Source organism: Nelumbo nucifera, chromosome 6 (assembly GCF_055504915.1).
Source record: "Nelumbo nucifera cultivar China Antique chromosome 6, China Antique-T2T, whole genome shotgun sequence".
Classification (NCBI taxonomy): domain Eukaryota; kingdom Viridiplantae; phylum Streptophyta; class Magnoliopsida; order Proteales; family Nelumbonaceae; genus Nelumbo; species Nelumbo nucifera.
In genome coordinates, this window is record NC_142654.1 from 15961185 (window position 1) to 15985971 (window position 24787).

At 39.9% G+C, this 24787-nt stretch overlaps 1 protein-coding gene across 2 annotated transcripts; it reads left to right on the forward strand.

Annotated features, from left to right (window-relative positions):
- The first annotated feature begins 419 nt into the window (after window positions 1-419).
- LOC104590118 (uncharacterized) lies at window positions 420-23083 on the forward strand. 2 transcript variants are annotated; one of them, XM_010248657.3, is made up of 5 exons: window positions 420-630; window positions 17245-17501; window positions 18669-19120; window positions 22377-22641; window positions 22793-23083. In XM_010248657.3, the coding sequence occupies exons 1-5, from the start codon at window positions 503-505 to the stop codon at window positions 22828-22830; spliced, it is 1140 nt and encodes a 379-aa protein (XP_010246959.1). In that variant the 5' UTR covers window positions 420-502; the 3' UTR covers window positions 22831-23083. The 2 variants fall into 2 exon arrangements, with proteins under 2 accessions (XP_010246959.1, XP_010246965.1); XM_010248663.2 differs by having other exon boundaries at window positions 561-671.
- Window positions 23084-24787: the final 1704 nt, after the last annotated feature.

The following is a 24787-nucleotide window of genomic DNA, read 5'->3' on the forward strand; positions in this document are numbered from 1 at the left end:
ATACGGCATCTGGTTATCTAATTTCAAATCCGAATTTTATCCTGTTAAGCCTGATGCGAATTCGATTTATTTAGAATTGGATCAAATATATGGATATATTGTATTCGATTCGATATAATCTGATTCGATTCTATTTAGGCCTTAATATTTTTCACTAAATTGTCATATGTTCAAGTTTTATACAAGTAACTTTCGATTCATTTTTATTCATAAAAGATATTATTAAAGTCATTTTTAGCTAATCTTATATCCCATTATAATCCGAATTCGATTCGAATCGGCTCGTAGATATCATCCGATTCGGACTCGAATGTTAATAAATCAAATTCGGACATGCCATATCCGACTCGATATGCTAAGCCCGGCCCGGTCCATGATCAACCCCTAGTGCCAGACCTTCACTTTATTGTTGACGACGCTCCTGGTTCTTTAGATCCTACCATTATTTTGGGATTTTGAACAGAAACGGATCAGCCGTGGTTCATTGTCTTCCATTTCCGTCATGGAACAATCAACCTCCGACTCTGAAGTCTCCGATCGAAAGAGGGTGGTGATCATTGGAGGGGGCGTTGCCGGGGCCCTCCTCGCTAAGACCATACAATTCGATGCCGATGTAACTCTCGTCGACCCGTGAGTTCTTTCTCTCCCTCCGTCCCACTTTATCTGTGAAAGTAAGTAGGACCCAAAATGATAAGTTTTTATTTCATTTTTTTGAATCTAGAAAGTAGAAACCATTTACTATATTTCTTTTGTTTTATAAATGCAACGCTTCTTCAGCGAGTATTAGGCTATTAGCGAATGCCTGATTGGGAATTAATCTGCCACCATGCTTCAATGTGCTTGGTAATGGGATCAATGACTACATTAGAGTCCCCTTCAATCACCATTGCTTCACTTTGTATTTTATTGGTTAGAAGGATACTTTCTCTCATTGCCCATGTCTCTGCGACCAGGATGGTTGCTTTACTATTAACTGTCTGCCCACCAACGGTTTTCAAGTGAAGTTCCTTGCAAAGGCTATAGCAGGGTCACCTGTGTTTTTTAACCGCAGCATGAAGATTTATTTTAATCTTTCTGTCTTAGGGGAAACATTTATGGGGCTGGTTTATGCAATATATCCTCTTTCAGTTCTTAATTTTTCATTGGATTCATGACTTCCCGAACTCCCCTTGTTAATAACAAGGAAAGGGACCAAAGAGTTTGCTTCTTATGGCAGAATACTTGTTCATTTCTGCGTGTCCATAAACCAAACAATGAACTAGTATCCTTGTATATGACTTAATGATTTTCTTTAAAAAACGGTAAGATTTTGCAACCTTTTTAATTTTTTGTGGAATCTATCCCCATTCCATTTCACTCCCCTCATCTCTTCACTCCACCACTCCTTAACCTTAGACAAGAAATCCGGATGTGTTAACCACATATTCTCAAACCTGAATGGTCTAGGTCCATTTCCAAGAGGTTCTTGTCTTATTTATATGGGGCAATGATCAGAGGTAATCCTAGGTAAGGCCTTAGCCACAAATCCTCTCCAATGGCTCTCCCAACCCTCATTAAAAAGAAATCTATCAAGCTTCGAACAAGTTGGGTTTTCTTGGAAGTTGGACCAAGTGAAGATAACTTGTAGTAAAGGAAGCTCTCATAATTCATAAAAATTAATGAAGTCATTGAACTTCCTCATGCTAGTCGTGATGGCCTGTCTGAGATTATTTGACTTTTGACTCAGTTGTGAACCCCAAACACCAAGGGCTTTGTTATGGGCCCAGGCGTAGGATCGCGTCACGGGTCGGTCCACGGGAGGAACCTCTGGTCTTCCCTTGCCCTTTCCCTTGCGCACAGACCCTATTTTGATTACCTAGTGGGTGATTTGTCCAAGAGACCACCCGAACTCTCCTTGCTCTCTTCCTTAACTTGGAAAACTGAACATTCGATATCCTCATTCAATAATGGTGTCTCCTTAAATAGGAGATTACAAGAGTCCTAATCTTAGGGAGTCTCCTTGCTGAATAGGGAGACTTCCAATTCTATCATGCTAAAGATAAGCTAATCCTAATCTGATAATAAGATAAACTAATCATAATCTGATAACAAGATAAACTAATCCTAATCTGATAACAAGATAAACTAATCCTAATCTGATAACTTACTAACAAGATAAGATAAGAGGGATAGAATAAGATAAGAACAAGCAAGATGATTCTAATCTGGTGGTGGGTCAGGTTCCTGTTGCTGCCGGCGGCGGTGGTACGTCTTTCCGAGGAATGCGTCCATAACAGGCCTTCCCATAAACCTTGAATGCCATGAAGCTCCTGCTATAAATCATTCCTCTTTGTAATTATTTGGCCCATACACATTTGTTAGCACCCATATAAAACCATCTTCCACCATCCTTAATTTTAGGGATACAGTGAAGTTTCCTATCAGCTCCTCTATTGGTTCTACGAAATTCTCTCTCCACAAAGTTATTATTCCCCCCGAAGCTCCCCATGAGGGAGCTGAACACCATCTCACCCCTCTTACTTTCCAAATCTCTCTGACCCACCTCCTATCCAGTTCAGCTATTTTTGGTCTCCTGTAGCATTACAATATCAGGTCTTTCTCTCCTAAGCAACTCCTTATTCAGTTTCAGTCTCATTTTTCTAGCATTGCCCAAACCCCTCACATTCCAACTGATTATCTTCATTAGCCTTCATGATTTAAGCCCTCCAAACACTATCTTCCCCTCATTTAGAAGCAGTTGAAAAACAGCCCTTCGAAGTATGGGACTGTGTAAGATTAGATGAAAACCAGAAAAGGCAAACAGATGAGAAGGTTGGTGAAGATGAAGAGAGAGAGCTGGCGGCAAGGAGAGTTAGAGGATGAGAGGTTCAAAACTGAACTCTACAGAAATTACAAGAGAGGCCCTTGGTTGGGCAAGAAACTACAAAAACACAGTATAGAAGAGGATGGCCCCAGAATAAGGCCCATTACAGACAAGAATATAAATATAACATAGAATAACAGCCTATGGGCCATCTCTACAGAAGCCTTTTTCCTTTCCCCTCTTCCAATGAATTTGATATTTCCTTCAATGTCCAAAATTAGTCTCTCTACTTCAGATTTCTTCTTCTTTTTCCTATCTTTATTACCCATTAACTTCCTAGACAGCCCTTTATTTCTTGTTTCCTTCCCCAATCTGTTGGACTTGTATCTGATTTAGGTTTTTTTGGGGTCTCTATCATTTCCTCTTTCTGTTTATATTCGTCCAATAGTGTACAAATCTGCTCCCAAATTTATTCCAGTTCCTCCTGTTTTCTTTCTACTAAACAATCCCCCTTTTCAGTTCGACTTCCAACACTAACATTCATCACTCCCTTGCTGCCACTTGGTTGGTCTGGTCTGGTTGAGATTCCAGGATATCTGTTACAGGCACAAAACCCAGATTAGTATCTAAAAACAAATGGACAGGCTTACCTGAAGGTAGCAGAGGTGATTGCAATGGGACCAGATGTTGGGTATCAACTCTTGAAGGCAAGACCAGTCCCATTCCTTGTTCTTGACTCAGCTGTGGAGGTGAACTAGGTTCAACCAAGACTTTTTCACCCCCTATAGTCAAAGATGCCTCACTAGTCTTTCCCTCTACGTGAATCCTTAGGTAAGGCGTGAGATCTTGTTCTTGTCTCTCTGGCCCGATGTCTTGAATAGGCTGTGCAAATGGAGTAGACTTGTTTATTGGCGGAAATGTAATCTGTTGGACCTCTTCAAGTGTTTCCAACACCATCTGTTTTTTTGTACGGAAATCCTGGATTGGAAGATGTTTGTTCGCCGCTGTTGAGACTCAGATTTCTCTGTTGTTTGTCATTGCCAAAATCTTGCGGATCCATTTCCTCCTCTGGAAATAAATGTTCAGTGTTTATGCTTCCCTCCTGCAAGATATTTTTTGGTTTTTGGAGGTCAATACTTCCCAGACTGATGGTTTCTCCAGATTTTGAATCCGACTCAGAAAACTCTTCGCCATCTGTCAGCCTGTCCAAAACTAAGTCATGTAACTCACTGCACTTCACACACCTCGGATTATGGCGATCCTATGCTGATCGAACCAGCTTCTTCAATGGGATCCATTATAAGGAGCTGGACACCTTTGCAGAACTGTTTGAGCGAAAGGATGAGCTCGAGGAAGATGATGGTAGACCTTGTTTGCTGTCTACCTGAGGTTCTCCCCCTGTCATGTGCTCCTTTAAGTCCTCACACGCCAACTTAATTCCTGGGTCAATTGATTTTGGCCCACTTGACTTAGATTTGGGCCTACTGGGCCCAGGATTAGAAGCTGAATTTGAATTTGGACCTGCTGGGTCAGCCGCCATAAAGTTTCTTGCTTCTAACAAGACCCCAGCCTGACCTGATGGTTTACCTCCCCCAATTTGTGGTTCAATCTGTATTGTCACCGGGCCCTTCCCCTCACTCAAGCCATTCAAAATATTTTGCTTGGTCCACAAGCAACTACCTGAGCAAAGGTCCTGCTAGTTGTCATTACCCTTGCCTTGTATCACACGTCTCCTATTAATCTCCCGACCAAATCTTTTGGGCTGCAAAAAGGTTGTGTTTCCATTTTGGTGAAATTTCCCTGTTTCTTCTTTTTAACCAACTCCAATCTGCCACGTAACTCCATTTCCTCCACCTTTTCATCTTCCTCTTTCCTGGCCTCTCTCCAAAGGGTAGCTTCAATGGAGGACAGTAATCAAACTGGTAAAAACAATCCATCCACAGCTACGGTCACCTTCCTCGGTATATCTTCTGGTTTTACTCTACCCAGTAGAATGGCTGCACTTTGCAGGTCTCCCCAAAATACACCATCAAGGCGAGCTCTAGCTGCTCCACACAGCAAAGCAATTGAGTTTGCTATCTCTTGATTCCAGAGATGGAATGGCAACCCAATCACTCGAACACTAATATTATCTTCCACTGAGAATACTTTTGAATTTGAAGATGAAGACCATTTAAAGACTGAGAAAGTCCCTAGAGCATCTTTACATAAAGCTTTAACATTTACCTGGTTTTCAAGAGGGTCTAGAACTGCCTTAGCAAGATTGAACGGAATTAAAATAAAGGTGCTCCTTAGCTCTAGTTTGAACTTCAATAGTTCTGCAACTTTCCACCAATCTGTCACCACTCACCAACCCTCCAGCATCAACCACTAGCATTCTTTCCCATTTTCCTGTTTTTTGATGAATAATAATTAGTTTATTGATTCAGAAGCAAATTAGAGTGAGTTCATACATCATCCCAGTGAGAGGCGCGAGCTGCAGCCCCTCCTTGAAACTTACAAGTAAACTAGGAAAGAAAAACAAGAATCACAACTGAGCCCAAAATAATTCTTCCCTATTTACCCCTTGCTTAGCTAACACATTTGACAAGGTATTTGCTGATCTCCCCACCCACTGTACAGTGACCAACATATTCCTTGTCAACCAACTAAATTTCTTCATTTCATTCTTGTATCGCCACATAGCCTCTTCAGAATTTTTCAACCAACCCATCACCACTTTGGAATCCCCCTCGATTATTAGGTGTTGTACCCCCAACTGGTTTGCAAATTAGACCCCTTGTACAGCAGCTAAAAGTTCTGCCCTGATGGAATTCCCAATTCCCAAAGGACCTGAGTAGAGCAACAAAATCTCTCCCTTCTCATTTCTCAAAGCACCTCCCACTCCGGATAATCCTGGATTACCCATGCTGCTTCCATCAAAGTTCAACTTAATTGAACCTTCGGGTGGAGGAGACCAGCTTGTAATTGATTTGGCCTTTAAAGATGAACACCTTGCTACTGTTGACCAATTTCTCCAAATGTCATTAAAGGAGAATTGATGAAAGATTTCCAAGGTCTTCAGCCAATGTATTGCCCTGTTTAACACACAGTCTTTCAAATCTTGGCTGTTCCTTTCCTTATCTTGAAAAATTCTGAGATTCCTTTCTTCCCAAAGAGTCCAAGTCAAGGCAGCACGAACACATCTCTACATAATTCTCCCTATTTTTGTAGGCTAATAAAAGGTAGAATGGTTGAAGAGCATGTGAACTTCTGCTGGTAGACTCCAACTACCCCCAAACAACGAAAGTAGCCAAACCCAAAGGTCTGCAGAAAAGGGACAAGATACTAATAGATGGTAACAATCCTCACCGTGAGCTCTACAGAGGATACACCAATTAGGAGAAATACAGAGAAAGGATCTTCTCTTTTGTAGGTTGTCTAAAGTGTTTACTTTCCCATGGAAAATTCCCAACAAAAAGCCATAATTTTTGGGGGAACTGGCCTACACCAAATTTCTTTTGACGGAAAGGGTTGGTGAGTAGAAAGTTGAGAGATGGACTTGAAAAAAGAAGCACAAGTGAAGGTTCCATTGGGTCTAGGAGTCCAAACCCTCTTATCTGGCTTGGAAGGATCCAACAAACCTGATTAAGACACCCAAGCAAAATAGAAAGAGACTCAATTTCAGCATCCCTAAGTCCTCTACGAAAACCAAAATCCTAAGTAGGATCTAAGGGTGTTCCCAAGGGTGAGACAAATTTTGAAACCACCTCTTTTTTGTACAAAGAAATAGAAAAAAGCGAAGGGAACAAATCCTTTAACGGTGAGTCTCCTACCCAAATATCCTCCCAAAAAAGGATAGAGTTGCCAGAACAAGCTTCATACTTGATAAAATTGAGGAATTGAGGAAGGGTGTTGTGAATAGCCTTCCAAGGTGCTGCTAGGTTAGCTTGCCTCGATACACCAGCATCCCATCCATTCTCTGACCTCCCATGAATGCTTCCTACCACCTCATGCCACAATCTCTCTCTTTCCAAAGGCCATCTCCACAACCATTTCCCTAACAGAGCTTGATTCTTTCTAGTTACCCTCCCAATTCCCAAACCCCTCTCTTCTTTACTTCTGCACACAATTTCCCAATTAACCAAGTGATTATTTTTCTCTTGTCTCGGCTCCCATAAGAAGCCTCTCATCAACTTCTCCAACTTCCTAGCTTCCCTAACTGGTATCCTAAAGACAGACAAATAATAGGTAGGTAAGTTAGCCAAGGTATCTCTTATTAGGGTAATTCTTCTTCCTAAAGAGATATAGTTCCTCTTCCATGAGACTAATCTCTTCTCAAATTTTTCTAACACTGGGGTCCAAAATCTACTCTCCCTAGGATTTGCCCCTAAAGGAAGCCCTAAATATGACATAGGCCAATCAGAGGTGGAACACTCAAGACACTCCGCAATAGCCTCGACCTCCCCTACCTCCAAATTTATACCTGCTACGCAACTCTTTTCCAGATTTATTCTCAAATTAGAGACACTTTCAAATCCCTTTATTAGCTCCTTTAGGTTTGCTACCTTTTCACTAAGACCTCCTTCACAAAAAATCATTAGGTCGTCTGCAAACTGAAGGTGGGTGACGGGGACTTGGTGTCTCCCTATTCTCCAACCCCTAATGGCATTTTCGCTGTCAGCCTTAGCAATGATCCTACTAATCACATCAGCTACTAAGGTAAAAAGGAATGATGAAAGTGGATCCCCTTGCCTGACACCCCTACAAGCTGGAAAAAAGTCCCTCACCATACCATTTACCAGAATAGAGTAGTGACAAGTACTGATACACCCAAAGATCCAACTACACCACTTGTCCCCAAATCCACCATTTCGCATAACCTCTAATAGAAACTCTCAGTCCACCAAATCATAGGCCTTTTCAAGATCCAATTTACAAATGAATCCTTTCCTACTAGACCTTTTCATTTCCTCCACATATTCATTCACAATTAAGATCTGATCTGTTATTTGTCGCCCTTGAATGAAAGCCCCCTGAGTTTCACTAATGATGGTAGGGAGGACTGTTTTGATCCTCAATGAGAGCACTTTAGCCAGAATTTTATAGATACTTGTCACCAGACTTATAGGCCTATAATCTTTTGGGTGGTTGGCATCATTCTTCTTAGGTATCAAGGCCAAAAAGGTGGCATTAATTCCAGGGCTTATAGTGTGATTGTCTGCAAATTCCTTAAAGACTTCAGCTATATCCTCTTTCAACACCTCCCAACAGTCTTGATAAAAACCCATTGTAAAGCCATCTGGACCCGGAGCCTTGGATCTATCCATTAGGAAGACAGCTTTCTTAATCTCTTCTTCCTCGAAATCCCTTTCCAGCCACCTTGCCACTTCTTCATCAATTCTTGGCCAATCCATTCTTTCCATGACTGTTCTCTCACTCAAAGGCCTTCTATAAATCGATTTGAAGTGGTCCACAAATTTTCTGGCTATGTCATCCTGGTTGGTAATCACCTCCTCTTCTATCTCTAGCTTGGTCACAAAATTCTTTCTTCGTCTCCCATTTGCCAAATCATGGAAGAATCTAGTGTTCCCATCGCCTTCCTTAATCCACTTGTGTCTAGATTTTTGTCTCCAACTGATTTCTTCCCTCAATAACACTTCTTCCAACTCCTTTTTTAATTGTCTCCTTAACACTCTATCCTCCTCGGTCAACCCATTGTGAGATTCCTTTACATCCAAATTCTCTATTCGAGAGATTAAGCCCAATTTTTGCTCCTCAATTCTACCAAACCGATCTCTATTCCACTCTTTTATTTTGGCTCTCAACCTTTTTAATTTCTTGTGGAACTTGATCCCCTTCCATCTTACCCCCCTCTCCTCCTCACCCCACCACTCCTTCACTTTTTTCACAAAATCTGGATGGGTAAGCCACATATTTTTGAATCTAAAAGGTTTGGGTCCTATAGGAAAAGACTCGGTTCCTATTTGGATAGGACAGTGATCGGAGGTGACCCTGGGTAATGCCCTAGCAACCAAGTTTTCCAAACTATTCTTCCAGGCAAGGTTAAAAAGGAATCTATCCAACTTTGAGCACAACGGGGTTTCCTGAAGGTTGGACCAAGTGTAATTGTTGGGGATTACTGGTTTCATCAGAGAATCTAATGACGTTAAAATCCCCGCCCAGGCACCAAGGACCATCCCATAGCCCCTTGATTGCATATAATTCCTCCCACATCTCATTCCTCTCTCTATAGGAATTAGGGCCATAAACATTGGTTAAGACCCATACACACCCATTTTCTACATTCTTGCACTTAATGGAAACTGAGAATATGCCTATCAATTCTTCCACTACTTCCACCACATCCTCCCTCCATAGTGTTACAATCCCCCCCGAGGCTCCCCAAGAAGGAGACGAGCTCCAACCTAAACCTCTAAACCTCCAAAAACTCCTCACCCATCTCCCATCTAATTCCATCAGTTTGGATTCTTGTAACAGCACAATATCAGGTTTTTCCCTTCGAAGTAGGTCTTTGATCGCCCTTCTCTTCCTTGCACTCCCTAACCCTCTTACATTCCAGCTAATAATTTTCATCGATACAAAATAAACAAAGGAACCCAATAAGAGGCCATATTCTCCTCATTTTAGGCCCTTCCTCCTATCCCCTCTACCACTGAATTCTAAATCCCCCTCAATGTCTGAGATTAGCCTTTCCACTTCAGATCTTTTTTTCTTATTTGTTCCTCTTTCCCCCCCCCCTTCCCAATTTCTCCATCCTTTCCAGCCAATGTTTGAGAAAGAATTTTACCCTTCTCACACTTATTTTTGCTACAACATCTTTCTACGAGTCCTTCCTTTTTATTTTGTTCCTCCATCATTGTACAGATCAACTCCCAAATTCTATCCGCCTCCCCCTTACTACTTCCTTCCAACACCCTCTCTCCTCCTTCACTATCACCCTCTCTCTTGTATCAGAACCTCCTGGATGGGAAGCTGGGATATCTGTTACAGGCATAGCAAACAAGTCAGTACCTAAAACATAATTGACACCCATACCTGATAGAACGGGGGTAGGACTAGAATCACTGAAAATGACTTGCTGACAGGCGGCACATGGTTTTAAAGCCTTTCCCCTTTTTGGACAAGGTTGGGAAGTAGACATGGTGAAAGAGTCACTTCCTAACGACCTACCCACTTGGAAAACCTTTTTTTGTGTTTCCGACACTGGAATACCCGCATCCATCCTCACGGCCGATTCTTGTCCCTCTCCACCAACATCCTGTAATTCATTAGACTCAGGGTCAGCTCCCTCGACGAAGGGAGGAGGAGTTTTCACAGCTTCAGAACCAATTTCTTCACCATTCCTAGTCTTCCCGCCACCTGCCTCTTCAGTCTCTTCCTCTAAAAACAACTCTGTATGAAAACTTTCTGTTTCAAGAAGATCATTGTTGCTTTTCGGAGACAAACTTCCCAGACTTAGCGTTTCGCCTCTATCAGAATCGTCATTGCTGTTTTGTTCACTCAACCAATCTTCAAACCCTGTTCTGTTCTCATCACTAGGCTTCATGTATCTCGGGTTGCGCCTATCTGGTGAGAGACGGTTCGCCAGGTTGGATGGGACCCACTATAGAGAGCCTCGAGACTGCGAGTCTTGAGACTTTTTTGCACCTGAACTGTTCGGTCGAGAGGAAGGGTTCGGGGTTGAAGAAGATAGACGCTTTCTCTCGTCTATCAGCTCATCCCTTCTCCCAGTCACGTGCTTACTTAACATGTCCCTCGGCCCATCTGTCTTATAATGGGCCTTGGGCTCAAGACTATAGGAGCCCAACTTTAGGTCCTTTACTTGAAGAGCCTTCTCCGGCCCACCATAATAGGGATCCACTCGATTGGGCCCTTCTTTTCGTCCCACGTGACCACTTAAAGAGTCACACCCCCCCTGTTTTAATGGTCGAACCAGCAACCTTCCCTGTCTGAGATTGCTGGTTCAGCCTTCTCCCTTTCGACACTAGAAGCTTTTTGTCTTTTTCCCCTGACACCACCTGCGCAAAGGATCTGCCATTTGTCATAACCTCTTCTTGCTTTCTCCAGGTTTGACCTTCCAACTGCCCCAAGGCTTTTTGGCTTCCCAGAATATGTTGGCCCTTTTTAGTGAAACATCCCTTCCCATTTGAATTACCCAATCTCACAAGTCCACGTAGTGCTTCTTCTTCCTCCTTCTCCCCTCCTACCAACCGAGCCTCCTTCCACAGCCCTGCTTCAATGGAGGAAGCTAACCACACAGAGACAAAGCTCCCCTCTGTTCGTACCTCTACCTTTCGTGGAATTTCTTCTGGCTTCACACCACTTAGCAGGATTGCTACTGAATAGAGATCGCCCCAGAAAGCACCTTTCAAGATTCCTCCACACAACACAGCTATAGACTCTGCTATTTCTTGTTTCCATAGATGGAATGGCAAGCCTATTACACGCACCACCACACCATCTTCAACAAAAAAATCCTTGGAGTTGGATGTTGGATTCCATTTGAAGACTGTGAATGATCCGAACTCAGCCTGAACATTGATAGCTAATACTTCCAAATCATTCTCTAATGGATCTAGGATGGCTTTACAGTTATCGAAGGGGGTTACTATGAAAACACTCTTCAACTTCAACCTGGTTGCCAGTAAGTCAGCTACCCTCCTCTCTCTCTAGACCTCCCACCATTCTGCAATGGCCTTTTGTTTTTGCCATGACCACTGGCCCTTGTTGTACCCTGCTGTTACTGAGATAAGCCTTCTCCTCCCTTATGGAGGCTTTTTTCTCATTTGCTACTCTTTGAGCTAAGAACTCTTTGAGCAACCAATCTACTTCCCCCCAGCCTTGGTTCTGTTTTCCTGCTGGTAGACACACCAGTTGCCTCTGTCCCTTACCAAAAAAATTCAGTCAAAGCTATGAAGAACCCCTTTCTATTCCTCTTACATTCAACAACATATCTTCTCCCTTCTAATGTACTAAAATCCTGCCAGTTTATCTGCTTACCTTTTGAACAGGCTCCAACTATGAACTTTCTTAGCCACTCGATCACTTCTAATCCTTCCAGCAATATTGTACCCTTTTTCGCTTCCCTTACCTTCAAGCTTACCTTCCCCTTGATTCTCATCTCTTCGAACAGGAGATTTTTTGCTTCTATCTTCAAGGATCTCCTCCACTGACCTGCCTGCACGAACTCCATCCCCTCCAGCAAATAAGAGTTACAATTAACCTAAGTCCTCCATGGAATTACCATTGCAGAAGTTCAATGTTTGACAATGAATGAGGAATCAACAAACTAGAAATCTCATAATGAGGAATCAACAAACTTTATACGGAGGATGAATTGGATATCTAGATAACAGCTTTGCATGTTAGAAAAGAAAGGAATGAAAAAGTCTTGTATTTCATGCATATGGGACTGGGCGTATGCAGTCATGTCTTCACACCCAATCGTGCTCAAGGCTTTTTCCCATTTTCCTGTTGTCTCATCTGTTACAAGGAAGAATCCCTCCTATTGTTTGCCATAGCCAAAAAGTTCTTTTTTGGTTCCTCTTCCTTACACAGGATCTGGATGCTAACTTTTGGTCTTTGTCCACTTTCATTAATTTCCAACAACTCTTTTTTCTCCAACTCCCTTCTATTTAGGAAATTTGTTAGTATACCAGCTACCCCTATCCATCCTTGACCATTCTTCTCTTGAGGGAAACAAACCATTTGCTTCCTTCCTTTAGAGAAATATTCAGTAAGAGATATGAATGCACCTTTTGCATTCCTCTTGTTCTCCATCACATAGCTCCTACCTGTCTTTGAGACGTTTTCTTTCCATTTTATCTGTTTCCCTTTAGTTGCTACATCAAAGACAAACTCTTTCACCCAGTCAATCATCTTTGAGCCTTCCGCAAGAATTGTGGCCATCTTCTGTTCTCTTATTTTTAGACTGAGTCTTCCTTTGATCCATATTTTGTCGAGCTACCCTTACAACACCTTGGAAGGCTATACATGGTATTCTCCCTTGCTTCCTCAAGTTTATTAGGTATGATGCTTGTTCTGGTGATTCTATTCGGTTATGGGAGGATGTTTGGGTGGGTATTCAACCCCTTAAAGATCGATTCCCCTCGCTTTACTCTCTCTCCCTTCACAAAATGAGCCAATTGCAAATTTTCTCCCGAACCCGTTTACTCCCATGTCTTTAAATTGGGATTTTGAATTTCGTAGGGGATTAAGGGATGGTGAGTTGATTTGTGTCACTGAGCTACTTCACTTACTTGAGTCAGTTTGTTTGGACCCCACATCTTCTAATCAAAGAGTTTGGACTCCTCTTCCAAAAGGTACCTTGTTCTTCTTTTCTAAAATCCCTCAGTTCCAACCCCATTTCCCAAGGGTTCCCCTTCAAAGAAGTTTGGGCGTGACCTATTCCTCCAAAAATTGATGTATTCTGTTGGGAAGTCTACTATGGGAAAACCAATACTTTGGAAAACTTGCAGAAAAAGAGACCCTTTCTTTGTCTCTCCCCGAACTGGTGTTCCTTGTGTAAGGCCCAGAATGAGGACTGTTTCCATTTGCTGATCTCCTGTTCATTTGCTACACCCTTATGGAGTTGGAGCTTTAGTTTATTTGGAGGTAGGTGGTCCCCGCCATCTGATTTGAGTTTGTTATTTAACCCATCTTTTTTTGTATACCACACTAGAAGAGGCAAGTTCATGTGGAAATGTATCAGGGCAGCCACCTTATGGACTTTCTGGGAGGAAAGGAATGCAAGAGTCTTCTTAGAGAAGGAAAGAAGCTTAGATGAAGTGAAGGACTGTATTCTAACAAGAGCAATACATTGGCTAAAAATCTTGGATATATTTGCTGATTTCTCTTTTGATGACTTGTGGAAGAATTGGTTAGTAATAGCTAATACTTCTACAAAGAAGAATAGAAGTTTGTTAGAATGGGATCCGCCTCCAGAAGGTGTCATCAAGTTAAATTTTGATGGAAACAGCCAAGGTAACCCTGGGCCTTCAGGTATAGGGGGTGTCTTGAGGAATAAGGACAGCAACATCATCTCCTTATTCTTAGGGCCAGTGGGAGTGGGGGACTCTACAAGGGTAGAAATACTAGCTGCAGTACAAGGAATTCAGATCACTAACCAGCTTGGGGTGGAACATCGCCTAGTTGAAGGGGACTTTCAAGTGGTAACAAGGTGGCTTCTAAACCCGGATGCTACCATTTGGGGCTACAAAGACCTCATCAAAAAAGTAAAGTGGTTAACTAGTAATATGAGAGTTGAGGTAAAATGGGTAAGCATGTCAGCTAATAATGGCTGATTCTTTGGCCAAACAGGGGGTTTCCAGGGAGGATCTTTTTTGTGCTACATTGTAACTTGTTATAGTATATTGGAAAGTTGTACTTAACTAGCTTGGAGAGGTTGTATCTCGTGCCTCTCCATGGGGACATTCTCTATTTATAATTGCTGATTAATAAATTTCTTTCAATTATAAAAAAAAACAGTTGATAAAGTAGAAATTAAATCTTGTTTATATGAAAATAAATATCTTCAAAGCATATGCTCTTATAGTATTTCTAGAAACTTTTTTAAATTGTGGAATCATTGATGGTCGTAGAATTTTTTTCTAGTTCTTGCCTCATTTTTCTTGTGAATATTGAAATTTACCAAAAAACCCATTCTCAATTTGTGTTTGGTTTTCATTATTATTTTTTCTTAAATGATTGGCCATGTGTTTGGCCAAATGGCTGGTACTACTATGACTAAAATCACTTCTACATTTCATGTAAACTGCTCTTTTTCCCTTTCCCTCAACCTTTTCTATATTCTACATATCCCAAACATCACTTATCCTTTTCTTGCCACCCCTAGTAGTAGTAGTAGGAGTGGCTTGTTCAATAGCATTACCACTGACACATACATCGGTGTGCTATCGTACTGTGACTGGATATCATCCATGTTGTAGTGAAAGGGATTTTGAGAATGAAGTTAATTACCACTTACCGAGTGGTAATTTTGAGAATGAAGTTAATTACCACTTACCGAGTGGTAATTTTGAGAATGAAGTTAAAATATCATCCATGTTTTTAAAATTTAAAAAATTTAAAATATTAAAGCCCTAAAAATGAAGTTAATTACCACTTACAGAGTCTGCTGGTCCGGTATCCCAACTTAATTTCAATTAATGAAGCTTCTGAGCCTCCCAAATTGATAACTTGAGACACTTGAGTAAGCTCTATCCTTGTTGAAACTTGAACAAAGTTGAGAATTAGGGACTAAGGAGCAAGAGACTAAGAGAGTATGAGAGTGTATGAGAGAGTATGCGAGTATATGAGAGTATGAGAATTGGTATCATGAGAATGAGGGAGGGTAAGGGTATTTATAGGAGTGGAAATAATTTAATTAACTAAAATACCCTTAAAACCAATCGTTTTATAGTTATTGGGAGGGGTATTTTGGTATTTCATTAAGTTAATTATCACTTTATTAAGATGCCCCCTAAAGTAGCTGTTGGGGGGCATTTGTCATTTTTTGCCCAAGGCAAAATACATAAATACCCCCCAAACTAGCTGTTAATAGCTGTTGGGGGTATTTCTGTAAAAAAACACCCAAAAAGTAGAATATAGTCATTTGGGGGGGTGTCCCAACGGCTATAATATTTTGGCGGGATGGCAAGGGGGTCCAAACAACTATATTATTTTGGTGGGCTGGCATGTGTTTTAGCTTCGTGATGTTGAGCCATGGGTCATGCTAGCATGGTCCTATTTTAGAGGTGTGCCATGCCAATTCGTAGGCCTCAAAACCCCAGGCCCAACACGGCTCGAGCCATGCCAAACTGTACTAGCTTGCGGGCAGCATGACCCACTTTATAACTCTAGCTCATGGGTTGCGAGAAGTGCTATGGTTGAGATATTTGCTTGAGGATTAGTTATGATATGTTATTAATATTGTATTGTGATAATCGGGCTGCCATTAACATTGCACGCAATTCAATTCAGAATGATAGAACAAAACACATTAAGGCGGAGTGGCACTTTATCTGGGAGAGGGTTGCATATCAGGAGGTTTGTTTTTCATATGTTGCATTTGGCATGTAGTTGGCTGACATTTTTATCAAAGCAGCTAAAGTCAAGGTAGAGACAGATTTATGCAAGTTGGCAATGACAAATATCTATTCCCAACTTGAGGGGTGGGGGAGTGTAGAGATGCAATTTATTATCATTTATTCTGTCCATATATTCTGTTTTATATTGTTTTTATGTTGCTGTTTTTATAATTTATTATTTTATTAGGGTGGCACGGTATTTTGGTCATTGTACATCTTTTATAAGATCCTCATATAAATACAATTGTTTGAGGTGGTAGTCCTATTCTTTTCTGCTCCATTTTCTCCCATTCTCTCCTCTCTTCTTTACTTTTATTTAGGGGTGCAAATGGATTGGATCATGATCTGATCCAATGTCCGATCCTATTTTGTCGGATTCAGATATCCTCATTTCGGATTTTTGGATCGGATCGGATTCAGATCACCTCTATCCGTTCTGATAATATAATATAGTCATTTATTTATTTATAAATATGTTATCTATATTGCTTTTTTGTAAATTGTTTATATTATTTATTTATTTATAAAAACATGTGTATATATATGATGAAAATAGTTGAAAAAATGTTTTATTTTTTGTTTTTCTTGATTTAAATTGGTATATTTCCTTTTTATTTTAATAATATATTAATTTTTAAAAAATTAAATCGGATTGGATAATATTCGGATATCCTACACCCTTATCGGATTCGAATCCGAATAAATATTTGCGAGATCCGATGACAGTTCACCAGATCGGATTTGGATATACCCTGATTCGAATCCGATCAATCCGTTTGCATCCCTACTTTTATTCTATCATTCTTTTCCTATTTTCTTTTCTATTTTATTTTTTGGTCTTAACTGAGATCTTTTGACTGACTGCTCGACCAGTCACTCTAGTTGGTGGAAATTCATATTAGCCCAGACTACCTAATACCTAGAGCATTTCTTAGATGGACCCTTAACCGGATTTCATACTTATTTGATAAAGCTGAAATATCATACTGATTACTCTTATTTAGAGGATGGAGAAAAATAATAGCATACAGTAATAAGTCACAGCAATTAGAAGGTTAGGGTCATTCTGTTAATTTCTTTTTCCATCCTGTGACATGTAAAAGACAGTCTCCATCTAATTGAAGTTTGTTCTTGTGGATGGTCTAGAACTAGGATGTAAATGGTTAGATTCCCCTTTCCCCCACCTTTATTGGTTGCCACTTCAGTTTAGAATTGCCTTAATATAATGCCTTTAATGTTGTATACACCATCTTTATAATTGGTTAATGAAATTTCCTTTTATCCTTCAAATAAAAAGCTTATATTTTATGCTGTTTTTGGGTGCTTAATCAAAAATGAAAAACAACATAGGAAGGAGTATTTTGAGATCCCATGGACAAACTTGAGAGCAATGGTGGAGCCGTTGATTGCAGAGAGATCAGTGATCAACCACAGTGAGTACCTTACAAATGGACGTGTCATTATATCTCGTGCTATTAACATCACAGAAACTGAAGTATTGACTGAGGAGGGTAGCCCAATTACATATGATTATCTTGTTATAGCTACTGGACATGACGACCCTGTTCCCAAAACCAAAATGGAGAGGCTCGAAGAGCATAATTCAGGTATGTACGCATATCAGTGGGTTCAAAATTGAAAATTAAAAATTAAACTTTCAACTCTTTGTTGCTAATGAACATAATAGCTATAAAATTGACAAATCTGCTTGAGGTAAGTAGACTAATTTAGATGGTAGTTACCATCTGTTTATTTGTATTATTTGGCTGGCTTATGGGAAACAATTTGTTTTGTTGAATATCCAATGCTAGTATTACCAAACTGGTGCAATATTTGCCCTATTTATCTAATCTGAGGCAGTATTAATTACTAAAATCCATGATTAGATAACTTGACTTTGACTCACCGAAGTCACTGCTTTAAGGCAAATTTCAGATATGGTTTGGTTGGATGATTTGGTCAGGCATGGTAAATGAGAACACTTTTTTGAGTGCACCATGTTCATAGTTTATTTAAGAAACTGGGTTGAGGAATATTTGGATCCCAAGTCTCAGTGGCACAGCATGGTTGGTTATTCACAAATGAACCTTTAATTTTGTAGATGCACATAATTTCATATTTGAAATTGAAATGAGTGCTTCCTTATGGATTCAGAATCTAGGGGTGCTTATGTCATTTAGTAAGCCTATTTTATCCATGTGACCTATATCATCTATTTTTATTTTTAGTGATTGTTGCATTTTTTATTGAATCTGGCTTTGTTTATGTCCTCTCGATCATCAAACAAGACTGACTATTACATGTCACCCATATATTGGTAACAAAGAACCACAAACTAGATTCCTGTTTGTTTGGAATAATAATTATTTTCTTCTCCTTGAAATCAATATATGGTGGCTTTCTGCATTACTTTTGGTTGTCTAGATCTATGAGGGAATAACCAACTGTTTTGAGGATTTGAATGTACATTGTTGATCTTCATTGAGTTCTCCATAGTCTGCAAAATACCAATAAAACCATCTCCCTCTCATCTCCAATTAAAATGAATAGTGCTAACTTAGATACCTTGGATATATATTAAACATATAATAAAAACCATGACTTGAACATTAGGCAGTATCATTCTTTTGAGGTTGGACTGGTCAATTCTGAGTTTGTAGTTTCTTGGCCCCATTTGAGAACACCAACTCTTTACTTATTTAGTTTAAAAAATGATGCTTTTCCTAAAGGAGTTACTCAATATTTTATATTACTCTAGTCTCTTTGAATTGCAGAGAATAAAAAAATACAAGCTGCCAATTCCATTTTAATTATTGGAGGGGGCCCTACTGGAGTTGAACTTGCTGGAGAGATTGCTACAGATTTCCCTGATAAGAAGGTGACTCTGGTCCACAGTGGTTCAAGGTTGTTACAATTCATTGGACCAAGAGCTTCTACCAAGACACTAAAATGGTTGACTTCAAAGAATGTTGAAGTGATATTGGAGGAATCAGTTACCTTCAACACCGAATCAGATGGAAAACAGGTATATCAATTGTCCAATGGAAAAACCATTGATGCTGATTGCCACTTCCTGTGTATTGGTAGATCCACAAGTTCATCTTGGCTGAAGAAAACCATTCTGAACGGTAGCTTGAATACTATTGGAAAATTGATGGTTGATGAATACTTAAGAGTGAAAGGCCGGAAGAACATCTTTGCGATTGGAGATATTACTGGCATTTTGGTGAGTGAAATTTGTATTGTCCATTTTACTTGGTTTCCAAAGATGACTTGATAGGGTGTAAACCTGTAACTGTAATTGAGATAAATATTGTCCACGTCATTTTTAACATACTTGGTATGAATATTTGTATCCAAATTAACAAGAAAATGCACGTTTTGTAGGATTAAAATATCACACCCTTTAGATTTCTTTGAGATGAACAGTGAACTATTGTCCTGTTGATTAGTTACTCTAGTAGAAAAGCCATTTTAACTGAATACATCCTGATGATGCACAATCCGACCGATCATAGCTGTCAACGATCTTGCCTCTGAACTGGGTGGCAGGGACCTAAAACGGAGGGAGAAGAGAAGCTCCGGGGAGAACCCGGCGTAAGGGCTCCGAAGCTCAAGTTAGAGTCTTTCAAAGGCAAGATAGACCAGATAGCGCAAAAGTTAGCATACCTCGTTCCTGGGGGGTAGGAGCCTTTTATAACCACCTCGCGCACTCACTTCCAGGCCTCCGTCAGATCGGGCATAATTACTTCTGAACTCCTACCAGTTCGGATGTCATTTCCTCTGGCCGGACAGAACCGCCACTACTCCTTTTTTCGGAGCCGTCTCTGCGGCTAGTAACGACGGTGGCAAGTGGCGGTAGCAGGAGGCCGTTTGAAGTGCGGCTGTCAGGCGTCAGATCCCAAATCAGTCAGGTGCGTCGCCCTTGGATACGGACGTCCTTGGTGTCAGGTACGTTTGGTCAGCCTGGTGTTTCGGAAGCGAAGTGTTGGAGTGGCGAGCGAGATGTCTTGAGTTCGGTTTGGGGAGTGTTCCGAGCTGCCATGGGCCAGCTCGGGTCACAGCTTTGTGAGGCTTGGGGCCCAATATAGTTCGTGCTCCTTGCAGGGAGCTCGGGTTCTCAGTAGGGAGCTCGGGTTCTCAGTAGGGAGCTCGGGTTCTTAATAGGGAGCTCGGACTCCCCGTAGGGAGCTCGGGCTCCTTTTAGAGCGGTCTGGTGGAGTTCGGGCTCAGTAGTGAGCTTGGACTTGCTTTCGGTGCTCGCTTCGGGCGCTCTACTGTCCTGAGTTGCTTGTTTTTGCCACGTGTCGGGTGATTGCGAGGTTGGGCCAAATTCCCCTTCATCACATCCCAAGTCTTAGTGTTTGGTTTATCTTTTTCTTTCTTGAAAGGTAACCAATACTTACATATTTATGTTATGCACCATATAGGGCCAAATACTCACCCGTCTGAAATGTCTAACATGCATATTCCATCCATCTACACATAATCCTACTTCTATCCATGCCAAAGCAATGTCCAGAATTTTTTTCACTTTTCACTTTATGTAATTAAGGAATTGTTTGGATATAAATAATGGCAAAGAATTATGCAAGGGGACATCAATACTTATGTCCTCTGCTATACTTATATTTTTATTATTACAGGAGTCATGTAGCTAAACCCATATAATTGGGGACAAGGCTCTGTTGAGTTGAATAAAGTATTATTATACTGTTTGTGTCTGTACCTTTGAAAAGGAGTCATATACTTACCGAATATAGATAGTCAATATCATCAATTTTTTTTTTAATTGTAAGGTTCATGGAGTGGCACTTAACAAAAGCTCAATTGATAATTTGTAGGACAAAAGAAGTACATGAAGCATTTTTTTATTAGCAGGGATATGCATGCTGTAATAAAATATCAGACCAATAACTGAGCACAACAAAAGAAATGACGGAGTATTAGAAGAAGGAACAACATGAGAAGAGAGAATTGGTTGAGAGAAAAGACACTTCTCCCACCTGCAGCTAACTTCTTTATATATAAGAAACTAATTAGAAATAAATTTTAGACTGCCCCTACTCGAATTGTAAGTTCACAAAACTTCCACATAGTGCTAGTATTGTTCACTGGGGAATATGTCAGTTCCAGTAAAATTTCATCACTACCCATTGAAATGGAAATATGTCATGGAAATATTAGAAAATTTAGGGACATTTCAAACCATGTAGTTGATCTGTTCACCAAAGGCTTAAGGCACACTAGGATGGATTATATTTGTAACAAACTGGAACTCTATGATATATATGTTCCAACTTGAGGGGGAGTGTCAAAGTATTTTTTGTAAGGGTAGAATAGTCTTTTACATTTATTATTATCCTTAATCCTTTGTAAGTGTTACTTAAGCTGGGGCATAAATGTAATTTTCTCTTCGGTTAAGAAGTTATATAAAAGATGGGTCTACAGCTAGGTAGATACAATTGAATCTCTCCCTGTTGAAAACCCTTGTTTTCTTCACTCTTCTTCTCTTCTTCCAACTGAAACTTCTTGTTTTTTATATCATGCTATCCTTAACCTAATAGCGTTCCATGTCTGGTTACAACCATCAACCAGCACTAGCATTCCACTTCAACAGTTCCAGTCATCATTCTTCTAACTGTGTGGTACTATTCACCATAACTCCAATCAATTAGTTGTATGCACCAGAAAACCTTCACAAATCTTCTGCTACAACCAACCACCCTGTCCCTCTTTGAACTGCCAATTAGAGGGAATTACACTACAACCACACAACAACACAACCACAAAAACTTAAGTAGTCATAGCTGATAGCCATAAGTAGACCAACAGGCACAAATTCACAGACCTGAAGGCTTATGTTGAAGAGTGGATTCAGATTTGTGAGATTGCAGGTCTAATAAGAGAAAAGGAGAACTAAGTGAAAAAATGATTGCCTAAACTATTGCTCTGATACCAATGAATAAAATATAAGAACAATAATTGAAACAGCAGAAGAAATAAGAAACATTAGAACAGAGATGAGAGGAGAGAGTCAATAGGGAGAAAAATCACATCTCCTACTTGCAGCTGACTTCTATTTATTAAAAAATCTAATTACAAATAAATTTACTAGAGTGCCCTTTAAGTGACTCAAGTAAATATTACAAAACTAAGCTGCTGCCTACTATTTCTTTATTTCTAACAGTTGCAAATAATATAATGAAGAGATGAACAAAAAAGTAGAAATTACAGTGTTATATGAATAAATCCAATTATAAGGCTAACCCACAAGTATTACAAGTCGTTAGAAAAGCTATGAACTTTATTACAGGTAAAAAGTTGCCTGCACATCAAGTCTTTGCATTTATTAGAAACATAAATGACAATTACCATCTGTAGTCTAAGATGGAAATATTCTAGAATATTTCATTTCTCATATTTCTTGGTAATTCTAATATTAATAAATCCATATCATTACTGATAGATGAAAAATACAGGAAATCAAACAGGGGTACTTGGCTCAGAGGCATGCTTTACTTGCTGCCAGGAACTTGAAGATGTTGATGACTGAAGGCGATGAAAGCAAGATGGCAACTTATAAACCAGGTTCATCAATTGCAATTGTTTCACTGGGGAGGAGAGATGCTGTTGCACAACTCCCCTTCATAACAGCGATAGGGCGAATGCCTGGCTTGATTAAGTCAAGGGATTTATTTGTAGGGAAGACAAGGAAGCAACTGGGTCTTGAACCTAATCCTCAAAGTAATTAGTGGATGTATAGGATTATGAACAAAAAGAAATTAGTGCTTGTTGTATAATAATATTCTTTTTTCTCCCATTTTCCTTCACTCATTTTCTTTTTTAGTTATTCTTACTAGACCTTGTTATATGATACTATTTTGTTTTTGCACAGTTGCACAGACAACCTGGTACAAAGGATTTTGCAAATGATAGCTTGGATAGTATACCTTCACACGCTCAAGATCTTATTAGACCAGATGGTTGCGGTCTTCCTTTTCTTAGAGTTTGTTAACTTTTAGGTTCCGCCGGACAGCCTTTGTTATGATATGAGCCGGTGGTCCTTTGTATAGATCTTCTGAGGGGTAAGGTTTTTACGTCCCCCCCTCTTAGGTTTCTTTTGTTCAATATTAATAAAATCTATGGGCCACTCCTCCACTGAGTAAATTTTCGGGGCTTAAAAAAATCACTATGGAACTACTTTCAAATAAAAAAAAAAAAACAGAAAAACTTTGGAACTGAACTACACAACAGTCTAACCGGTGAGTTTCATCTCCATAATTAGCTTTTTCTAAACAGAAATCTTATTCAGTGTTGATTCCTTTTTCACTTAGCATCTTTCTTGTCACACTAGGGAGGTAAGACCAAATTTAATCACTTCCTTGATTATAATTATTCTATTTTCCTATCTTTCTTAGAAATACTACCATACTATTGTCTGATCGCAAAAGATGTAAGAAACCTATGCATACGAGATGGTTCAGGTGCCACAATATATGGCTATGGGCAATTTAGAGAGGCACATTACTATTGATCAATCCTCCTGGTCTGGAACTATGTTAATGGCTAAAAGCTATCAGTTCCATTGCTCAAAGTATTAAGGTGATTCAACATGCATCCACCGACAATGGGGCTCTGCTAATAGATGTTGATATATTAAACCCTAACTTTAATTAGGTGGAGGGATGGTTACCTTAAATTTTATTAACTATTATCAAAAGAAGATACTATAGAACAGGGAGGACGTAATCTACTTTACCCCAGACGCATACATGGAAGCACTCTTCGTCTCTTCCTCAGCATCTCAACCCAACCCCATACCAGGCTTAAAAATAACCAACCAAACCAATGATAGAAAAGGTAAAAACCATTAACCTAAGGCTGTGTTTGGTTTGAAAGAAAAGGTAAAGGAAAGAAGGGGAAGGTATTAGGGAATTCTATACAGACCAAACACAGACTAAGTATAAAACAGAAAGTCTATCATCTTCACAAAACGGTTGCTGTAGACCACATGGAACACTATTCATGGAGTAAAAAATCTGAAAACTCTCCTCATCTATGCTCTTATTAGTCATGAAGTCTGAATACCCATTTCCTTCTCTTAGGCTAAGTTTGGTTTGAAGGAAAAAGTGGGGGAAAGAAAGGAAAGTGAGGGAAATCCATACAAGGTTTGTAAAGGTTTTCCTACCTTTCCTTTCCTTTCCCTATTTCCTTGAAACTGAACACAGCCTTAGAGTATGATGAAAAGAAAGCTTCATATTTGTACTCTTCTTGATTTCTCACAAAATGTAGGTGAGCTGCCAAGGACAAGCAAGCTAACCAAGCAAAAATGTCAACAAGGCATTTGTTATCACTCTCAATTTCTACATCTCTTATTCCTTGGGTATAGCAAAGATTAATGCCATAGAGGTTTTGAAAAGCAAAGCAGAAGGCACCAATACTATTTCTCTCACTCCATCTCCACCACTTTTAATCAGAGTGGTTGTTGGGGAGTCCTTGCCTTCATACACACGGCTGCTATCTTTCCTTCCAAATAATCCAAGTGATAATGGAGGAAGGAGTTTAATAAGATGGTGGAATTAGGAGTTTATCACTGCAAGATTCCATCACACCCTACACTCTATCAATGACATGTTGAGAGGGAACCATAGGAATGTCAAACAAACTAATCTCTCATTCAGGTTTGCCACCACATTGAAATCCCCAAGAATCCAAGGGAGATCATATGTAGAAGCAAAATTATCTAACAAATCCCGAAGGTTTCCTCTTTCCAAATAATTACAACTACCATAAATTGCTAAAATAGAGCAACACATCGAGCTGACACTAGGACTATCTTACATGTGATATGTCCAGAATACCCTTCCTTAAATAAATATCATATAACTAG

Bases quoted from the DNA above. Each gene is read 5' to 3' on its own strand.
- LOC104590118 (XM_010248657.3), top strand. From the start codon at position 503: ATGGAACAATCAACCTCCGACTCTGAAGTCTCCGATCGAAAGAGGGTG. The intron at 631-17,244 runs GTGAGTTCTTTC...AAAACAACATAG, and splicing joins GATGTAACTCTCGTCGACCC to GAAGGAGTATTTTGAGATCC. The intron at 19,121-22,376 runs GTGAGTGAAATT...TGAAAAATACAG, and splicing joins GAGATATTACTGGCATTTTG to GAAATCAAACAGGGGTACTT.